The sequence below is a fragment of the Pelobates fuscus genome, chromosome 2 (genome assembly GCF_036172605.1).
Source record: "Pelobates fuscus isolate aPelFus1 chromosome 2, aPelFus1.pri, whole genome shotgun sequence".
Lineage (NCBI taxonomy): Eukaryota > Metazoa > Chordata > Amphibia > Anura > Pelobatidae > Pelobates > Pelobates fuscus.
The window spans coordinates 193,336,910-193,355,020 of record NC_086318.1 but is presented as its reverse complement, the minus strand read 5'-3'; the positions used below and the strand labels follow the sequence as shown (position 1 = coordinate 193,355,020).

The 18,111-nt window shown below is 41.3% G+C and overlaps 1 protein-coding gene across 3 annotated transcripts in view; it reads right to left on the bottom strand.

The window, feature by feature from the left end:
• Nucleotides 1-6,772: 6,772 nt before the first annotated feature.
• The window catches only part of DOP1A (DOP1 leucine zipper like protein A), an 88,758-nt gene continuing 77,419 nt past the window's right edge, over nucleotides 6,773-18,111 (bottom strand). For all 3 annotated transcript variants that reach the window (XM_063443033.1, XM_063443035.1, XM_063443034.1), the window contains 7 exons: nucleotides 15,235-15,296; nucleotides 14,447-14,599; nucleotides 13,688-13,824; nucleotides 11,402-11,457; nucleotides 10,166-10,330; nucleotides 8,903-9,032; nucleotides 6,773-7,641 (listed from right to left, as the gene is read on the bottom strand). In XM_063443033.1, coding sequence (XP_063299103.1) covers nucleotides 7,336-7,641; nucleotides 8,903-9,032; nucleotides 10,166-10,330; nucleotides 11,402-11,457; nucleotides 13,688-13,824; nucleotides 14,447-14,599; nucleotides 15,235-15,296 — 1,009 coding nt within the window. In that variant the 3' untranslated portion in view covers nucleotides 6,773-7,335. The remainder of the gene's footprint in view (nucleotides 7,642-8,902; nucleotides 9,033-10,165; nucleotides 10,331-11,401; nucleotides 11,458-13,687; nucleotides 13,825-14,446; nucleotides 14,600-15,234; nucleotides 15,297-18,111) is intronic.

The window sequence follows — 18,111 nt, the reverse complement described above, 5'->3', positions numbered from 1 at the left end:
GGCAGGAATAACGGCTCCCTTGTAGCTCTTTAGGCTGATATGCGGTGTACACTGGACGAAGAATATTATTACCCAGTCGGAGAGCTGGAGGTCTAGGAGGGCGAACAGGACAAAGCGTGATGAAGTGTCCTCCTTCTCCACAGTAAAAACACAGACCATGGCTTCTCCTTCGGTCCCTCTCCCTAGGTGTGACTTTGCAGTGGACACGTCCAATTTGCATAGGTTCCTCAGGATCAAGTGGAACACAGGATACCTCTGGAGTTTTCCTGGGAACTGGATCATAAGAGGGCATCACTGGGGTGTGGTGATAGTACTCGGTTCCTTGGTAACGTAGACTCCGCGATTTTTTAGTAGGTGGAGCTGGCTTGGGCTTAGTGGTCCTGCACTGTGAGTCCATAGCAATAATAAAGGATTCCCAGCTGACAAGGACAGGACTCTTCCTCTGCAACATTTGGTAAGACCAAACTTTGATGCGTCCAGACAACAGGTTGATAGCCGCTCTGACCCTGATGAAATCCGTGGCGTAAGTTCGAGGCTTTAAAGAAAACAATACCTCGCAATCCATCCTGAATGACTGAAAGGACGTGTAGTTACCATCAAATCTGTCGGGCATGATGACAAAGGGTTCCGGAGCTGGATGTACTGCGCCTTTAAGAGAAAAAATTTCCTGCTGCAACTCCGAAACAGTCTGGGCCAGGCTGGACACTTGCTGGAGTGAGGGTGAGCACATTTCTGCGGACTCCATATTGGTCAAGTCTTTTGTCAGGGTCTTACCTGAGTTGGGAGTCTGTAGCGCAGATATGTTGCTCACCCTTGCAGATAGCCACAGGCCGAGGTGGTCAGGTAAGAATTCACCTGGCCTGTGGGTCTGTGCACGGGGGCTGTGCAGGATGCAGTACCAAATACGCAGGACAGGCAAGGACAGAACCAGCAGGATAGTCGAGGGATAGCTGAGGTCAAAGGATGCCAGAGGTCAGGAACAATGAGGAGTAGCCGAAGTCAAGGGATTCCAGAGGTCAGAATAAACGTAGTCACAAGCCGAGGTCAAAGAAACAAAGCAGATAAACTGGAACACTGGTACGACACAGCAACACTAGATCAAAGACTTGACACTGAGCACAGGAAGAGGCTGGGTTTAAATACCCTGCTGATGACCGATGAGAGTCAGGTGAGACACAGCCAAGTCAAGGTGCAGCCCCCGGTGTATAAGCCATGCCAGGATGAACAGGACCGGACTCAATAGTCTCTGTGTAAAGCTGCGGTGGCTCAGAGGTAGAAATCAGGACTAGGACTGATAAGTTCCCCGGTTCAAGTCCCCTGTTGGGAACTCCAGGAGCGGCCACGTCTGGCTGTCTGTCTAACAGATGAGTACCCTGACAGGATCATGGCAAAGACCTGTTGCCTACATGTCTAAGCAACTGGATGCAGTGGCCAGCGGACTTCCACCTTGTCTAAGAGCCGTAGCTGCAGCCGCCCTGCTAGTAGCTGAAGCCGATAAACTCACTCTGGGTCAAGAACTTTATGTACGAGTCCCACATGCAGTACAGACGTTGTTGGATTACAAAGGAAATCATTGGTTTAGTAATAGCCAAGTATCAAGCAATGTTGTGTGAAAACCCAAGAGTGCATTTAGAGACTGTAAACACCTTAAATCCAGCTACCCTTTTGCCACAACCTACTGAAAGTCAACATGATTGTTTGGAAGTAATGGATGAAGTATTTTCAAGTAGACCAGATCTTCGTGATTTTCCCATCCAGAACCCCGATGTTCAATATTATACCGACGGCAGTAGTTATGTGAAAGAAGGGATCCGCTATGCAGGATATGCAGTAACAACAATAGACAAGGTGATAGAAGCTCGGCCACTGGCGAAAGGAACATCAGCACAAAAGGCAGAATTGATAGCACTAACACGAGCGTTACAATTGGCTGAAGGTTTAAGAGTGAACATCTACACTGACTCCAAGTATGCGTTTTTAACCACTCATGCCCACGGAGCTTTGTATAAAGAAAGAGGACTATTGAATTCAGAAGGCAAAGAAATCAAATATGCAGCTGAAATCCTACAACTATTGGAAGCAGTGTGGGAGCCGAAAGAAGTCGGTATCATACATTGTCGAGCGCATCTGAGAGGAGATGGTGATGTAACCAAGGGAAATCGGATGGCAGACAGTACAGCAAAGCGTGCCGCTGAATCGGGAAGACAGGAATATGTGGGGCATATAGCTGCTCTTATACCAACTCCACTGTCTCAATGGACTCCAGTTTATACAGCTCAAGAAGAGGAGTGGTTAAAGACTGAACCTGGAAAGTACTTGGAGAACAAATGGTATCAGTTAGAAGATGGAAGAATAGTCATTCCAGCATCACTAGCGGTAGAAATTGTCCAAAACTATCACAACGGGACACATTCTGGGAGAGACAGCACAGAAGAATCTCTCAGAAAACATTTCTACATACCAAGATTGTCCAACTTGACTCAGGCCATTGTACGAAGATGTGTAACGTGTGCTAAAAATAATGCAAGACAAGGACCAGTAAAGCCACCAGGAGTCCAGTTTATGGGGGGACTCCCCATGTCCGATCTACAAATTGACTATACAGTGATGCCTAAATCGGGTGGACATCGTTACCTGCTGGTAATTGTGTGCACCTATTCAGGCTGGGTAGAAGCATGTCCTACTCGTACAGAGAAAGCAGGAGAAGTTGTGAGATTCCTGCTACGAGAAATAATACCCCGATATGGACTACCCTGCTCTATAGGATCGGACAATGGTCCAGCTTTTGTTCATCAGTGCCTACAACAACTGACTCATATGCTTGGTATAAAGTGGAGGCTTCATACTGCATATAGACCCCAGAGTTCTGGTAAGGTAGAGAGAATGAATAGAACTATTAAGAATCAGTTGGCTAAAATGTGTCAGGAAACCCAACTTAAGTGGAACGTTCTCTTACCCATAGCTCTATTGCGAATCCGCAGTACCCCTACCAGAAGGATGGGCCTCTCTCCTTTTGAAATCATGTATGGGCGACCACCTCCCGTACTTGGTAACTTAAGGGGGGATTTGAGTCAGTTGGGAGAAGGAATTACCCGGCAGCAGGTTGTAGAGTTGGGTAAGACTATGGAGGAGGTACAGAAATGGGTACAAGATAGATTACCTGTGAATATTTATCCCCCAGTTCATAGTTACCATCCAGGAGATCAAGTGTGGATTAAAGAGTGGAATAATGTACCGTTAGGGCCCAAGTGGAGAGGTCCTTATGTTGTTCTTTTGTCTACCCCTACAGCGATAAAAGTAGCCAAAGTGACTCCGTGGATACATCACTGCAGGGTTAAACCAGCAGCAGTCGATTCTTGGCAAGTTACAGCAGATCCAGAGAATCCCTGCAAGATCCGGTTAAAACGCACGACTCAGTCGGAGTAACGAGGAACTTTGTGGATTACAAATTTTATTGTTACAGAGATTTGGTGAAGTGAGTGTTTAGACGGCCATAATAAAGCCTGTCCGCTCACCGACATATAGTATATAAGCCAGGAAAGTCTCGAAGGGACTCCTGTGAAGACGAGCAGAACTCCATTCCCTGCAGCCCTTACATCCTGGAAGCTGAGGTGCCATCGCACGGACGAAGACTGAGGATGACGACGAAAGATGTGTTTATGATGTTTATTTATGTGTGTTTTTATATTCAGGAAGGTAGAGGTACCGACACTCCTAGCTGTGAGGTATGCATTAAGACTACGAGAACAGGTAACCATATTTCCCAAACCCTAATTTGGCATTCACAATACGAGTGTAAAGGAGATGTATCCAGATGTAGATACCTTAATATAGAATATAGTGTGTGCCATTTAGGAGTAGGAGAACCTAAGTGCTTCAGTCCGGAGTATCAACCTCGTACAATTTGGTTGACTCTCAGGAATGGAGATCCTCAGGGGACCCTAATTAATAAGACGGTGTTAGAATCCGTACATTCTTCGGGTGTTCTGCTATTTGATGCATGTAAGGCGATATCAAGTGGTAGAAAGCCGTGGAATGTATGTGGGGATCTTAGATGGGAGAGGACGTATGGGTCTAACGATAAATATATTTGTCCCAGTAATAAAAATAAATATGTGAGTCCTAGATGCCCAAATAGAGATTATAACTTTTGCCCATATTGGTCTTGTGTGGGGTGGGCAACTTGGGGACAGACAGTAGATAAGGACATGATAGTGACTAAGTTGCCTACCAGCCCATATTGTAAGTCTATGGAATGCAACCCAGTCCATATACTTATAAATAACCCCGACAAGTTCTTAGACAAGTATGGTAATTTATTTGGGTTTCAAATATATGGGACGGGTTTAGATCCTGGGACAGTATTGTTTATAGGGATAGAGACTGATACGGTATCCTCCCAAACTCATCAAGTATACCATTCCTTTTATGAAGAGATGAGTATAGATAATAAGATCCCCCATAATGCTAAAAACCTGTTCATTGATTTAGCCGAAAGTATTGCCGGTAGTCTTAATGTTACCAACTGCTATGTGTGTGGAGGTACTAACATGGGAGACCAATGGCCTTGGGAAGCAAAGGAGGTAATGTCCGGTTCTGAGGCAGTTGACCAATTAATATCTACACAAGCCGATTATCATATGAGTGTTAGAGGTAAATCTGAGTGGAGATTAAAGACCTCCATCATAGGTTATGTTTGCATAGCAAGGAAAGGAATGATGTATAATACTTCTGTAGGAGAATTAACTTGTCTAGGGCAAAAAGCTTATGATGATGATACAAAGAATACAACTTGGTGGTCGGCTTCAAATGTCTCAGAACCATCTAACCCGTTTGCTAGATACGCCAATTTAAAGGATGTGTGGTTTGACCTATCCATCACATCTACCTGGAGAGCCCCAGCAAATTTGTACTGGATCTGTGGTAAGAAAGCCTATTCGGAGTTGCCACAGGACTGGGAAGGGGCATGTGTGTTGGGTATGCTCAAACCATCCTTCTTCTTGTTACCTATTGAAACAGGTGAGACTTTAGGTGTTAAAGTGTATGATGTGAATCATAGGAAGAAAAGGGGACCCATAGAGATAGGCGCCTGGGAAGATAATGAATGGCCTCCCCAGCGTATTATAGATTATTATGGGCCAGCCACGTGGGCAGAAGATGGTACCTTTGGTTATAGAACCCCTATTTATATGCTCAACCGTATTATAAGATTACAGGCGGTGGTTGAGATCATTACTAACGAGACATCACAAGCGCTCAATCTTCTAGCGAAGCATAATACCAGGATGAGGACAGCAGTCTACCAGAATAGATTAGCCTTGGATTACCTTTTGGCAGTAGAGGGAGGTGTATGTGGGAAGTTTAACCTGAGCAATTGCTGTCTTCAAATAGATGACGAAGGGCAAGCAATAGCTGAGCTTACTAGCCATATGGTTAAACTAGCGCATGTGCCTACTCAGGTATGGAAAGGGTACAATCCAAGTAGTTGGTTTGGTAGCTGGTATGAGTGGTTTGGAGGGCTTAAGGCAGTGGTAGGTGGAGTCCTACTAATTTTAATGTTGTGTCTACTCCTGCCGTGTCTTATACCCTTAGTAGTTAGGTCTGTGCAAAGCCTGATAGAAAATATAGCAGAGAGGAAGGCTGCTGCACAGATAATGGCAATTTATAAATATGAGGCTCTAGATCAGGGAGAACCAATGCAGGAAGATGAGTGTTGAAGATTCACATCATAAGATAAGTCTGGTCTGGTTCAAGGTAACTTGCGGTGTATGCAAACTAAGGTTAAGTGATGCCTCAAGTAATTGTGAAATATCAAGAGGCATCAAAGGGGGGAATGTGGTGGAATCTCGGTAAAAATAAATTTAGTAGGCCGAGATTACCACGTGGCATGTGTACGTGCATATGCTGACGTATCGATCAGTTCGTTGCACGAGGCAAGATACGATCAGTAGTGTACGGAGCATGTGCAAGAATACAGGATATAGTATTCCCCTCCTCCATTGTGCTGGACAGGCCATGCGGTCAAACAGGAAGTTAATTCTTATTTGTGTTGATTGGTTAAGCGAATGTGCGGGTGGAGCTTAATATGGGAGGAGTTATGTGCCTATATAAGGAGCCTGCACTATTGTCCGGGGCTCAGAACTTGCTGTATTTTGGTGACGTTAGTCCCTCTGAGTCCCGATCGGTGATCCAATAAAGAATCTCTTCCTTCCTGAAGAAACCTGTGTCCATCTCTCTGTGCTTCGCTTCCGTCAGTTTCTCCGGTATCAGTTTCTCCTATGCCTTTACTTGAAATAGGAAAACTCAGGGTACGAAGCAGTAATAGAGGCAGAAGATGTGCTGCAGGACCTGCAGTGTATACAAATAGTGATTGAAAAGTGACAGTCCAACTTGCTTACACTGGAACTTCCTCATATACTCCATACATCATCGTCTCCTCAAAGAGAGTGTTTATTCCTTTCCTTGGGCGCTGTTTAGCGATTATTCTAGGCAAGAGAGGCCTTAACGTTCCCTGACTGGGCCTGATCAAAAAAGGAGTCTGATGAACAAAAACAACAAAAAAATAATAATTAAATTGTGGCCTACTTAATCAGACTCCCTCCTAACTGCTGTGATTGCTTGATAGGGTGTGAGCAATACTGGTTACACTAAGTTCCTTTTACTTTTGCTAAAATGGGAGGAGTTATCCATTAGTTAATGCTGCATAGTTTGAGAAACAATATTTGTTATTGATTTATGATAGTTTTATAGAAAGAAATGGTGCAGGCTGTTAAAACATGTTTTATGAATGTTTGATGAACGGAAATACAGCTCCAATGGATCTTATATTTTAAAATTGGGTAGAAAAGTCGCTGAGCCAGTGGCTGATTTGATTATGTGGTTGTTCACCCTTGTGAGTATTCCCTTCCTTGGTATGAGCATTTCACACAGATACATCTTTTCTTGACATCAATCTATGTAGCAGATAGGATGAATATCAGTGAACAATTTTAAGATTGTTATTAACAATAAGGTAAAAGATGGTCAAATAATTAAAGGCTGACAAAAAAAAGAGGAAAAAAAATCAACTCTATTTTGCTTTTTCAGATTTACAGCTGACAACAACATGGGACAGATAACTTAAGCTTCACATTCATTAAGAGACATTTAAGCATTATTTATGATACATCCAGAGTTCTTGTTTTATTTACAGATAAAAATATTTAAATTAAATACAGTCGATCCAGATGTAAAATATGTCTGTTACAGTACAAAGTAGAAAAAAAAATCCCTATACAACTGAACGGTATATGTGTTAAATAAGGAGTGAATAGTGGCATTATCCCTTTAAGTTGGTCAACTTTTTAAAACCCCTTCGAGGAAATCTCTTTCCAGCATTTCTTCAATTTTCTGTCGTGCTTTGCTGGAAAACACTTTCTGATTCTCCAATTTGATGTCCTTGTTAGGTAATGAGTTTGGGTATAATATTGGGCTTCCCACATCCCCAACACATCTACTGGTGACCTTGCTGTTGAAGACGTGACTCAGTACATTAAAAAAAGGCAGGAGTTGCTCCATGCTACGAATGGTTGAGATGGTAAGCAAGAGATGTCCTGGGTCCCAGTCTAGGGTTTTACACGAAGTGTCCTCTTCTGGGTTTTTCTATATTAAGAAAAGATACAACAGCCACACTATTTATTATGCAAGATTATTGCTGGAAATATCTAGCTAATCGTATACAAGAAAAGTGCATTTTATTAGTTATTTATACATATATTTCCAGCACACAGTGAAGCTTGACATTTGGTTTTGTATAAGACTGCAGCTTTCTGTTTTTTTAAAAATAATTCTTTATTTTGGTTGTGCATATAGGAAAGCGTACAAACAAGCTAACTAGGCCACAGCAGCATCAGCAAGCACAACAACTCACATTTGAAGCATTAAGTGACATACTAGCATCATGCACATTTTTTTTATTTATATGAGATAAGAGATAGACCGTGCAAATATTAAAAAAAATTAAACTATGCTTGGTGCTCTGACAGGTTTGTACCAAGACAATAATGCGAAATAAACAACAGTAGCTGTACATCCTAGCTAGACAGGTTTCCTGGGGCCTGTCATGAGGGAAGGCAGAGAACAAAAATGAGGTGACTGGCAGAAGACTAGCAGGCTTTGTTAGACTGAGAGACAATAGGAGGAAGGGCAGAGCTTTCTGGTTTGTGTTTTCTGAAATATCACTAAAGCAGAACTGCTTAATGGTGTCTTACTGTCCCTCTAAAAGATGCAGGGGACACGTTAGCACAAAATGGAGCAAAAAAACAAACATTTATCTGCATAGTGCAAAAGAAGGTTAAGTAGGGCTTTATACAGTGTATTTTGTTTGTATTCCTCAGCCATGGAAGTAAGGAGTTATTCTGGAAAACACAATTTAAAAGATTACTATAGTCACCATAATCCTTAAATCTCATTGAAGTGGTTATGTTGCCTGTAGTCCCCTGGTGCCAGCTCCATTTTCGAACGGTTTAACACTGATGATTTAGCACTGAATGTTTCCACACTTGCCTGAGCAGCAATGGGAGGCAGTGATTGATCAGTGCTGCCTATCGCTGCTATGGGTTTGTATGGCTAATGTTATATTGTGCCATAGCTCAAGTGAGGGTAGACTGCAGACACCTAAAGATCCTCAGTGTTAAAACCAATTGAAAAATTTTTTAACAATGAACTTTGGGACAAGCCAGGGGACTCCAGGCACTATAACACAGCTTCAAGAAGATGCACAGATTTGTATTGGTAAATGGATGCAGTTTAATTTGACTTACAATTGTTTATTTGGTATGTTGTTTACTAGGCATTTTTTTAAGTCTTTCACCCCAGATCAAGTATAATAAAATAATATCGTTAACAAAACCAAATTATTTACCTTGGCTCTTTTCCTTAGTAATTTTGCAAGTCGCACCACATATGGTTTGAATTCCCTCTGATGCGTGCCTTGCCTTCGAACCTCTAGGCCTGAATCATCAGATGCTTCTGGAATAAATGCCCAGCGGTACCTTACAATGAGATAAAATTATATTTAATATTTTAATTGTACTGCCACCAAACACTGTCCTAGGATACCTTTTTTTAAGTCAGGCACTCGATTATGTTGATTGACCAACTTTTGCACATCCAGGAATATTGTTGACCGTATGTTACAATATGTATATATCCTTTTAACAATATACTGTATTATGTAACAGGATTCTCTCACCATGCAGCAGGTTGGACAAATCAGTTTATTATCAAAAGATCACCATCAGCAGCAGAAACAGAAAATACATAGCGCTTAGCTGCCTGACAGGTTTCAACAAAGATTTATTCTCAGCCTTACACTAAGATGAGGTACTGGAATATGTACAGGGTTATTAACTAAAGTCCAAATAGCCCTGTACAGAATGGGTTAAAACTACATGCTGCGGTATGAAGCCATTTGAACTGCAATATCAGGACACTGTTTAACAATGGCCAGATTTTGCAGAGCAGGATCTAAACATGCCCAAATTTGGTCTGAATTTCAGCAGGTAGCTAGCGAGCAAATACTGTCCCCACTCATGGTCAGCAAGTTGGAGCTATTTATTAAAATGAACAGGGGGATTCCATGAAAAATATCCTGTAGCTGAGACTGTGCTTGATATCTGTGTTGTATTTTACATTCACAAAAAAATGTTTATAAAAAAACAAACAAAACAAACATACGTGGGAAGCAAAAAGCAAGTGAACGATAATTTGCAAATGTTCTGGATTATAGGGTTCAGAAGAGAAATGCACCAATTTTAAACTCGATATGATCGTGTCTGACCAAATGACACAGATTCGGTCAGATCGACCAAATTGCCACCAGAATTTTCAATAGTAAATCATGTTTCTGGTTGAAATTTAGTGAAATACCCTAATAAAAGTTGATATGGATGTAACAACTAAAGCATAAAAAACCCTGCCCCCCCTAACAGAGCACGTGTTGTTCTGCTTGTTTTGCAGTTATGATAAAGTAACACAATTTGGTGAAGCCAACCACCAACTATTCTTATATTTAATACCATTCATAAACAAAGTTATTATTTAGCAAACAATATCTAAAACTTATAGTTTCAATCCTACTGTATGGTGGTGATAAAACAGTAATCCATAACACGTATAATCTTACATTTGAAACTGAGGAAGGTTCTCGGAAGGCAATGCTAGAGCCAAGTCTAGAAATTTGCAAGCAGACAGGTAGAGGTTTAGCCAGCGTTGGCTGTTGTACGATGTGGAGAAACCATTGCCCCCACTGTATGTTGTCTCCAAGCCAGCCACAGATGGTGCCGATATCCTGTAAAAGAACAGGGAATATTATTTATGTTCCAAAATCTGCGTATAGGCTACAGTCATACCTCATATCAGAGCACTGGACACCAAGTACATATTATCATTATGCTAAATTGAATACCGTATTTATCGGCGTATAACACGCACCTCATTTTAAGAAGGAAATTTCCCCCCCTCCCATAGTATTCTCCCCCCTCCCATAGTGTTCCCCCACTGAGTGCACACTTCCTTTCAGTCCCGCCAGAAACTGGAACCTGAAATTGAAGTTCCAGTACCGCGGTGCGCGCTGAACACCGGCCCACGCTTCAAGACAGGTACGTAAACCTTCACATTCGCTCCATAAGATGCACAGACATTCCCCTCACTTTTGAGGGGAAAAAAAGTGCGTCTTATGGAGCGAAAAATATTGTATACCGGCGTATAACACGCACACATCATTTGCCCCCTATTTTCAGGGAGAAAAAGTGCGTGTTATACCCGATAAATACGGTAATTATACCAGATAATGGTATCATGTATCAGATAATCCAAGAGTTCCCTAAGAACTCTGTAAAGTGAACCTGATGGAGATGAATAGCTCTACTTTCAAAGTAGGATCCTTTTAAAATGACACAATTTGGATGGGGGTGGCAATTAGAACTGTTATCCCTGATATGTTTAGCAAATTGACAATATGAATACAAAATACAAGATTATATCTGTGATACACACACACACATTTATTTATTTTTTCAATATCTTTAATTTAAAGGTCTTAAATAGATAGCAGTTTGTGCATTAGCAATATTATTTTACCAACTGATATATAACATATATAGTGTAAATGTAATCATGTAGGAGTGCCCTTGATAAGTCCAGGTCACCACGGTGACCTAAAAATGAGATCTGGTGCCCAAAATGTATTTTTCTGTTGTCAGGAGAGATCAAAAGAAAGTCATTCTCTCTTTTTGTGTTATTAGTGCTGTCTGTTATCATCCTAGATTCACATTTGAATTTGCACATGATTCACATGGTACACACATACAAAAGAGTCATATCAGAGAATGGTAAAGTCATGTTCCCTAATATTTCTCACCGTGTAATATCTTCATCAGCAGTGAGCTCCTGTTCCATCAGCAAAAACACTTGCACCTGAGAAAAAATATAAAAACGTTTTCCTAACCATTACATGGCTGATTAGAACTGTTGACAAAGCACCATGGTAGATACAAAAATACCTTTCAAATGCAAAGGTTTCAGTGTAAAATAAAATCTGAGTTGGCCTTAACTGAAACCATGTTTAAACTGACTGTAAGGTCTCAAAATATCATTGTAATATTTTTTTACATTATTTTATTTGTCACTTTTTACAGATTCATGGATTTGGATTTCCATTTTAAATCAAACTTGTGAATTTGTATAAACCTTTAGAATATAAACCTGCCACGTTTTCTGTCAATGTGTCTTTATTTACTTGAATGTTTTGTTTCACTGTTGTACAGCGCTGTGGGTTGTATTGCTTGATTAGAAAAAAAAAATATTTATTTCTGCCTTTAAAATAAATCTTTCCATTTACAATTTGAAGGAACAGTGGATGTTTATTGTGTGTAGAGTGGCGAGTGTGCTATTTACAAAGCTGTTTTCCTGGCACTGTAGAATCCTACAGTGCCCCCCTCCTCGAGGCTGAAGGGCGTTAAAACCCTTTCAGTCACTTACCTGACTTCAGCACCGATGTCTACAGCGCTGGGTCAGGCTCTGCTCATGCTCCTCCCCCGTCGACAAAAGCACGCGGGGGAGACCTAATGCGCATGAACGGCAATGGCCGCGCTCGCATTAGTATTGCATTAGTATTATTCAGTATATTCCTATGGGGGGAAAAAAAACAACGCTGGAGGTCCTCATGAATAGCGCGAGGACATCCAGCGTCAGATAACAGACCACAGGTCCGTTTGGATTCCTGAAGTCCCTCTAGTGGTTGTCTGGTAGACAGCCACTAGAGGAGGAATTAACCCTCAGAGGTAATTATTGCAGTTTCTCAGAACTGGTTAAAGGTTAAAGCACATGGGACATTGCACCCAGACCACTTCAATGAGCTGATGTGGTCTGGGTGCCTACAGTGTCCCTTTAAGGTAAACATATAGAGGGCAGTTGTCTAAAACCATACTAATATAATGCACCACTTTCAAGCACTGTGAAACCACTGAGAAAATATGGGGACAAAAATGTGGATTTCGACCCAGGAGTTAAGCACTTATCAAAGATCAAAACGTTTCTTTGAGCACAGAATTTTAAAGGGAAATGTCAAGAAAATGTATATTTCTCCAAAAATCATACAAATAATAATTGTTTATTATTTTGTATTCTAAAAGTGTTTAAATGAAGGCGAAAAAAAAAAAAAAAGACTATGATAATGCCAAGTGACCTTCAGAGAAAGACAAATTGAGAATCATCTGTAGCTATTAGTGTAAATATAATACACATATTTAGTGTAATGTTTATGAGAAATTAAGTGCTGTGAAAATGTACAAAAAGTGAGAAATAAAACAATCTGTCATAAATAAAGCAGATCTGTCACCCTATTTATGAGCATTCCCTAAATATAAAATCTTTCTGAATTGCTCATGCTGACTGTTAGATTTTCAATGAAACCTTTTAGTCAAAAAATATCAGACAAACTAGGAGCATCAGCCATTAATTTTTTCATAAACCACAGGGAATCAGACACAATTGCCTATCGCGTGGTTTCATGGGATCCTCCATAGACTCTGTGCTCTAGTCTCGCATATGTGCAAGAGTACAGCACTGATGTGGGCTCCTGGCGTATAAAGCAGCAGGAGCTGAAGAACAAAGGGTAGGTGCTTGTAAGGGACAGGTTCAGGTATGCATAACTTACATCTGCTGCACACTCTAAGCAGCAAAGTTACCATCAGGGGCTTTTGCAAAATGTGCAAAGACCCACAAGAAGCAATAGAGCCGCTTTAAAATGATTAATTGCACAAAAAACATAAAATATAATACAATCAATGGCATAAGTTAAAATGAGCAATTTTAACCCCAACAACTCTCTTGCCCTCCAACAACCAAAGGAAAATGCAGGCTACTATCGATCCTGAAATTACTGGGCATTCAGACTGTGTGATGGCACACTCTACTACTTGTGCTCAAACTATGGAAAGCTATATCATCATTACTAACACATATACATTCTCAGCTCTCTCCCTGCAGTGATACAATTACCAGCAGAACAAGCAAATGACATATGGAAGAAGAAAACGACATAAATTACTATTAGACCAGTTATAGAATATAATATTTCTGTTACGCTTTTCCTTTTAAAATTATTATGTATCTCAAAATGTATGGTACAGAAACACAAACAAACCAGCTCAGTGATCATGGTGGGCCACAGGGAAGTGAGGTGCTGAGGAGACATTCTTAGAAGCAATACTCGAAAAAACAGGAACACTTGAGAGTGTAAAGTGGGCACCTGTGGCAAACGTAGGCTCTCCACTAATCGTTCTGCATGAAAAAGGAAACACATATATTTAGAAATTCGGTCTATGTTGCAGTATAGCACCATATGATTTAGAATAGACTCCCATAATAAAAAAACAAAATAACAATAGAGGTTCTCCGAAGCTCTTGCTAATTTAGGACTCCATGGTTAAAGGAATGAAAATTGGACAGTGGCCATATAACATAACATTGCTTAAAGTCTTTAATAAGACACACATATTTATACATACTAAGTCTGGCAACATTGTATGCCATTTTAGTCACTTGTTGGCTGCCCTGTCACAAACATCTAATAACAGAATATTTACCCAGTTAACGCTGTCATATTGCTAGGGTCATTGGTTGTGAGACATGATCAGGATAAACCACTGTCATAAGTTCTACTAAGCTAAAATATACCTGTATCCAAACAACAGAGAGTCAAACAATCGATGTAAAATTGTGCTTTATACCACAATGTTGGCCATGTAAAGTAAGTCTGGATCTTATCACTCGGAACAGAATTGAGTCTGCTATATGTACAAGCAATAAACCACTGACTCCTGCATGTATGGCAAGTCCCTATAGACAGTATGCTAAGATTTTAATGTAGCAGTATAGACCCCCTACATGTATAGGTAATGACCTTGAATGTCTGGTAGAAACTTCTGGTATTGGTCAATCTCACTGCTGAATATGGCAAAGGCCAGTCTCTTCAGAAGCATGGCTCGCTGCTCCAGCTCCGCATCACGGTTAGTAAACAGATTGAGAGAACTACTCTGTGCCACAGCTACTCGTGCTGAAACAAATAATGAAACAGACATCACCCCTTGCAATCTATTTTTTGAGAATAGGGGAAAAAAAACAAGTGCACAAAATAAGAACTGCTGGCCTCTATACATTAGCTTAATTAGAAGCTCTCAACAATTCAGGCTACTTCCATAATATTTGCAGGATTTATACTGTTTGCAGGAAGTAATGCCATGTGGTTAAGCTATATTATATATATAAAGAATATCTAGCAGCAGAACTCTAACTATATATACCACAGGCTTCTAAAATATCAGCCGTTCTGGAGTTTTTATTTTTTTTATAATGTTACTTTCTTGCTACTGGGCTTATATATTAATGCATTTCTCCAAGAGCTGTGTATTTAACCCTTATTTTATATCTCTTTCCATTTAACTCTGTATACTCACCCCTTATTGTAGTATGGATTTATTCAACAAGTTCCTTAATTGCTATTTACATATACATATTTTCACACATCACCTTTTTATTGAAGTGTTGTAGAGCACACATTTCTGTTTGATTGTAACAGCAAATTAAAAAAACCTTTCTATTCTCTTGCGAAGTCATCAAGTGTGAGCTCTTCCTACACACCATATTGCATTAAGCAGGTAAGAAACATGAATAGAAAACACTAGGACTTACTCATCAGATCCCGAAACGTGGTTTTGTCATGTGTCATGAGATGATCCATAATAGATCTCCAGCTACATAAAGAAATAAAAGTGTGAGCAGAGTGCAGCGAGTAAAAGATAAAAACGGCAGCTCTGTGAAACTCTAAAATACCAGTTAACCCCTTAGTGACCGATTATGTGAGTGCTGCTAAAATGATCTCACGTGAGTCAGCTAGTTCAGTATTATTCGTTACCATACCTGTGCTCAGCGTTGGATCATTAATGGTAAGCTATACCCCAGCTTTCCAAACTCATTCCACCTAATAGCATATGAATAAAATACTAAATGGTATTAGAGATAATGTCTCTTTTAAACCTGGGCTTTGGCAGTACTTATAGACAGTTTTAGACAATAATTTTAAGGTATGTATGATATTCCGATATCTTCAAAATGTAAATAATTTATGGGTACTTAAAGGGACACTCTGGGCACCATAACAACTGCCTTTCAATGAAGCGGTTATGGAGCCAGTAGACCCTTGGAAGCACTCTTACCCCTCCATCGGGTCTCCATCATCCCCAGACGGCATCCGGCTTCAGAATTTTCACTTACAGGACGTGCAAAGTGTCACTGGGCAGGGGCGCCACTGATTGGCCAGCTGAGAGTGGTCGGCTGATGCTCTTAGCCATTCACTAAGCCTGAGGAAGGTAAGTTTCTTTCCAAGCCAGTTTAATGAATGGGGAGTCACTGATTGGCAGAGAGCATCTGCTGACTGCTCTCAGCCAATCAGCGGTGCCCCTGCACGACAGCACTCTCCACGATTCCTGGAATCCCCCCGGGGGGGGGGGTGTGGAGATTGCTGGCAGCAACTTATGTGTTAAATTATTCAAGAATGGTTTAATCCCTTGAGGTAAGAGTGCCTTCAGGGGCCTCCTGGTGATGTAGAATTATTAAAAAAATCTTATTGTATTTATATTGAATTGCTGCTCTAACTCTGTATTAACCTGATACTGTGACAAATCCTCCATTTTGTCCTCATAACCTGACTTCTTCATATGAAAACTACATTACATGACAGTATTTCTCAGCACATCTAATACAATAGACAAGGACTGTATTCTCCATAAGGATATGACTAACCCAGGAACTGTTGAATTTCCCCTAACTCGCAACATAGTATAATTTAAAGGCCATGAGAACACAGTAGTAATGAAATGTTCTATTCATAAGAGACCTTGCACCTAACCACGAGATTTGACATCACCGACCGAGTAAAATGACGCTCAAGACCCCTTGTCCCCCACCCGTGTCCGAAAAAGTACCACCTCTTGGTGGGTGGACACGGAACTAACCACTTAGCTTTTGATCCAATTAATTATATTGATAGGTGGACACTAACCCAGACACTTAACAATTAATCCAATTAATGATGTTTATTCACTGATATCTTGATAATCAATGATGACGAAAATGTCTCTTAAAAGGGCCTGCGCGCCCGCTTTTTCTCCACTTGCCAATAAATTTCCTCGAAGTTATTTTAACCTGAACTCCGTGTGTCAGACTGAATTACTTCAGCGTATATACGCAATTCAATTCTCTTTAATTTGGACAGGAACAGATAGACACTTAAACATTTTGGTTTACTGAAAAAGTACCATAACAACTTTGGCGCCCGAACAGGGACTCCGGGCTATGTCTGGCCGGTGAGCCGTCCTAAGGAAGACAAGGGTGGACGGAGGAATCCAGGGGGAAGGAAGGGAGACTGATCACCTCCAAGTACACGGTAGAGACTTCTGCAGAGCCACCGGTATGTTCCGGCCCCTTTGATTGACCCGTCCACGTGTCTGTGACTGCTTCCCGGGAGGACATCAAAGACAGGTAATATCTTGCCCGGAGTCTTATTACCCATTTGTTACCTGCATTTAGTCTATCTGTTGCCTGGGTGTGTCTAGTTTGGTTGCCCGGGCTGAATGTTTATTTGTTTCCCCTTTTTGGGATAAAGGGGGGGGGTGGACCAGTGGTAGTTTGCTTGAGGGTCCTGTGTTTGTCTGTTTTCCCCTTTTTGGGATAAAGGGGGGGGGTGGACCCGGGGGATTTGCCTGGAGTCCTGTTGCCTGTTTTACTCCTTTTAGGAGCCACGTGTTTGTGGCTGTAGGGAAAAAGGGGGGTTGACCTGTGGATGTGTTCCTGGGGGTCTTCTTTGCCTGTTTACTTCTTTTAGGAGCCTCATGGCTGTGGCTGTAAGGAAAAAGAAGTTTGTGGAATTGTGGGATCTGTGTAGAATCATAGTTTCCTGTGATCCAATTTTGTGTCACTTTGATAGCCTAGCTAGCTTCACTGTGCGCTTTCGGACCATCCAGCTCTAGTTGAGTTGGGGACGTCCTGACCCGGACCATCCAGCTCTAGTTGAGTTGGGGACGTCCTGACCCGGACCCTTCGGCTCTAGTTGAGTTGAAGGTCCACTGATTATTTTAACTGTGGTAGGAGACTTAGCCTTGTGGCAGGGGACTCAGTTTCCTGGGGGGATTCAGGCAGGCATTGCTTGTTTTCCGCATCACGTGGTAGTGAGACTTATAGAGTGGGTTTTATAAGGGCACTACGGGAGTGAGGGTGGCGTGGCCACTTTAAGTGGACTGCTGTAACGAGGGAGGCTAGAAAGGATTTCGGACCGGTGTTAGCTGTTATCCTTGGCCGCTGGTAGTGAGACTTGAGGAAGTCATTCTCCGAGCGGGGACACTACGAGGTTGAGAAAGGTGACTTTGGAGTAAGCACATGTAGAAGGAAAGGGATTACTGTTGATTTCATTTGAACTGTGATGCATGCACTGTATTTCAACTGTACTGTTGTCTTGTTTGTTTAATGTGGAGTCATTTAAACTCCTGTATCTGTCTCTAAGGATTTTTCTTC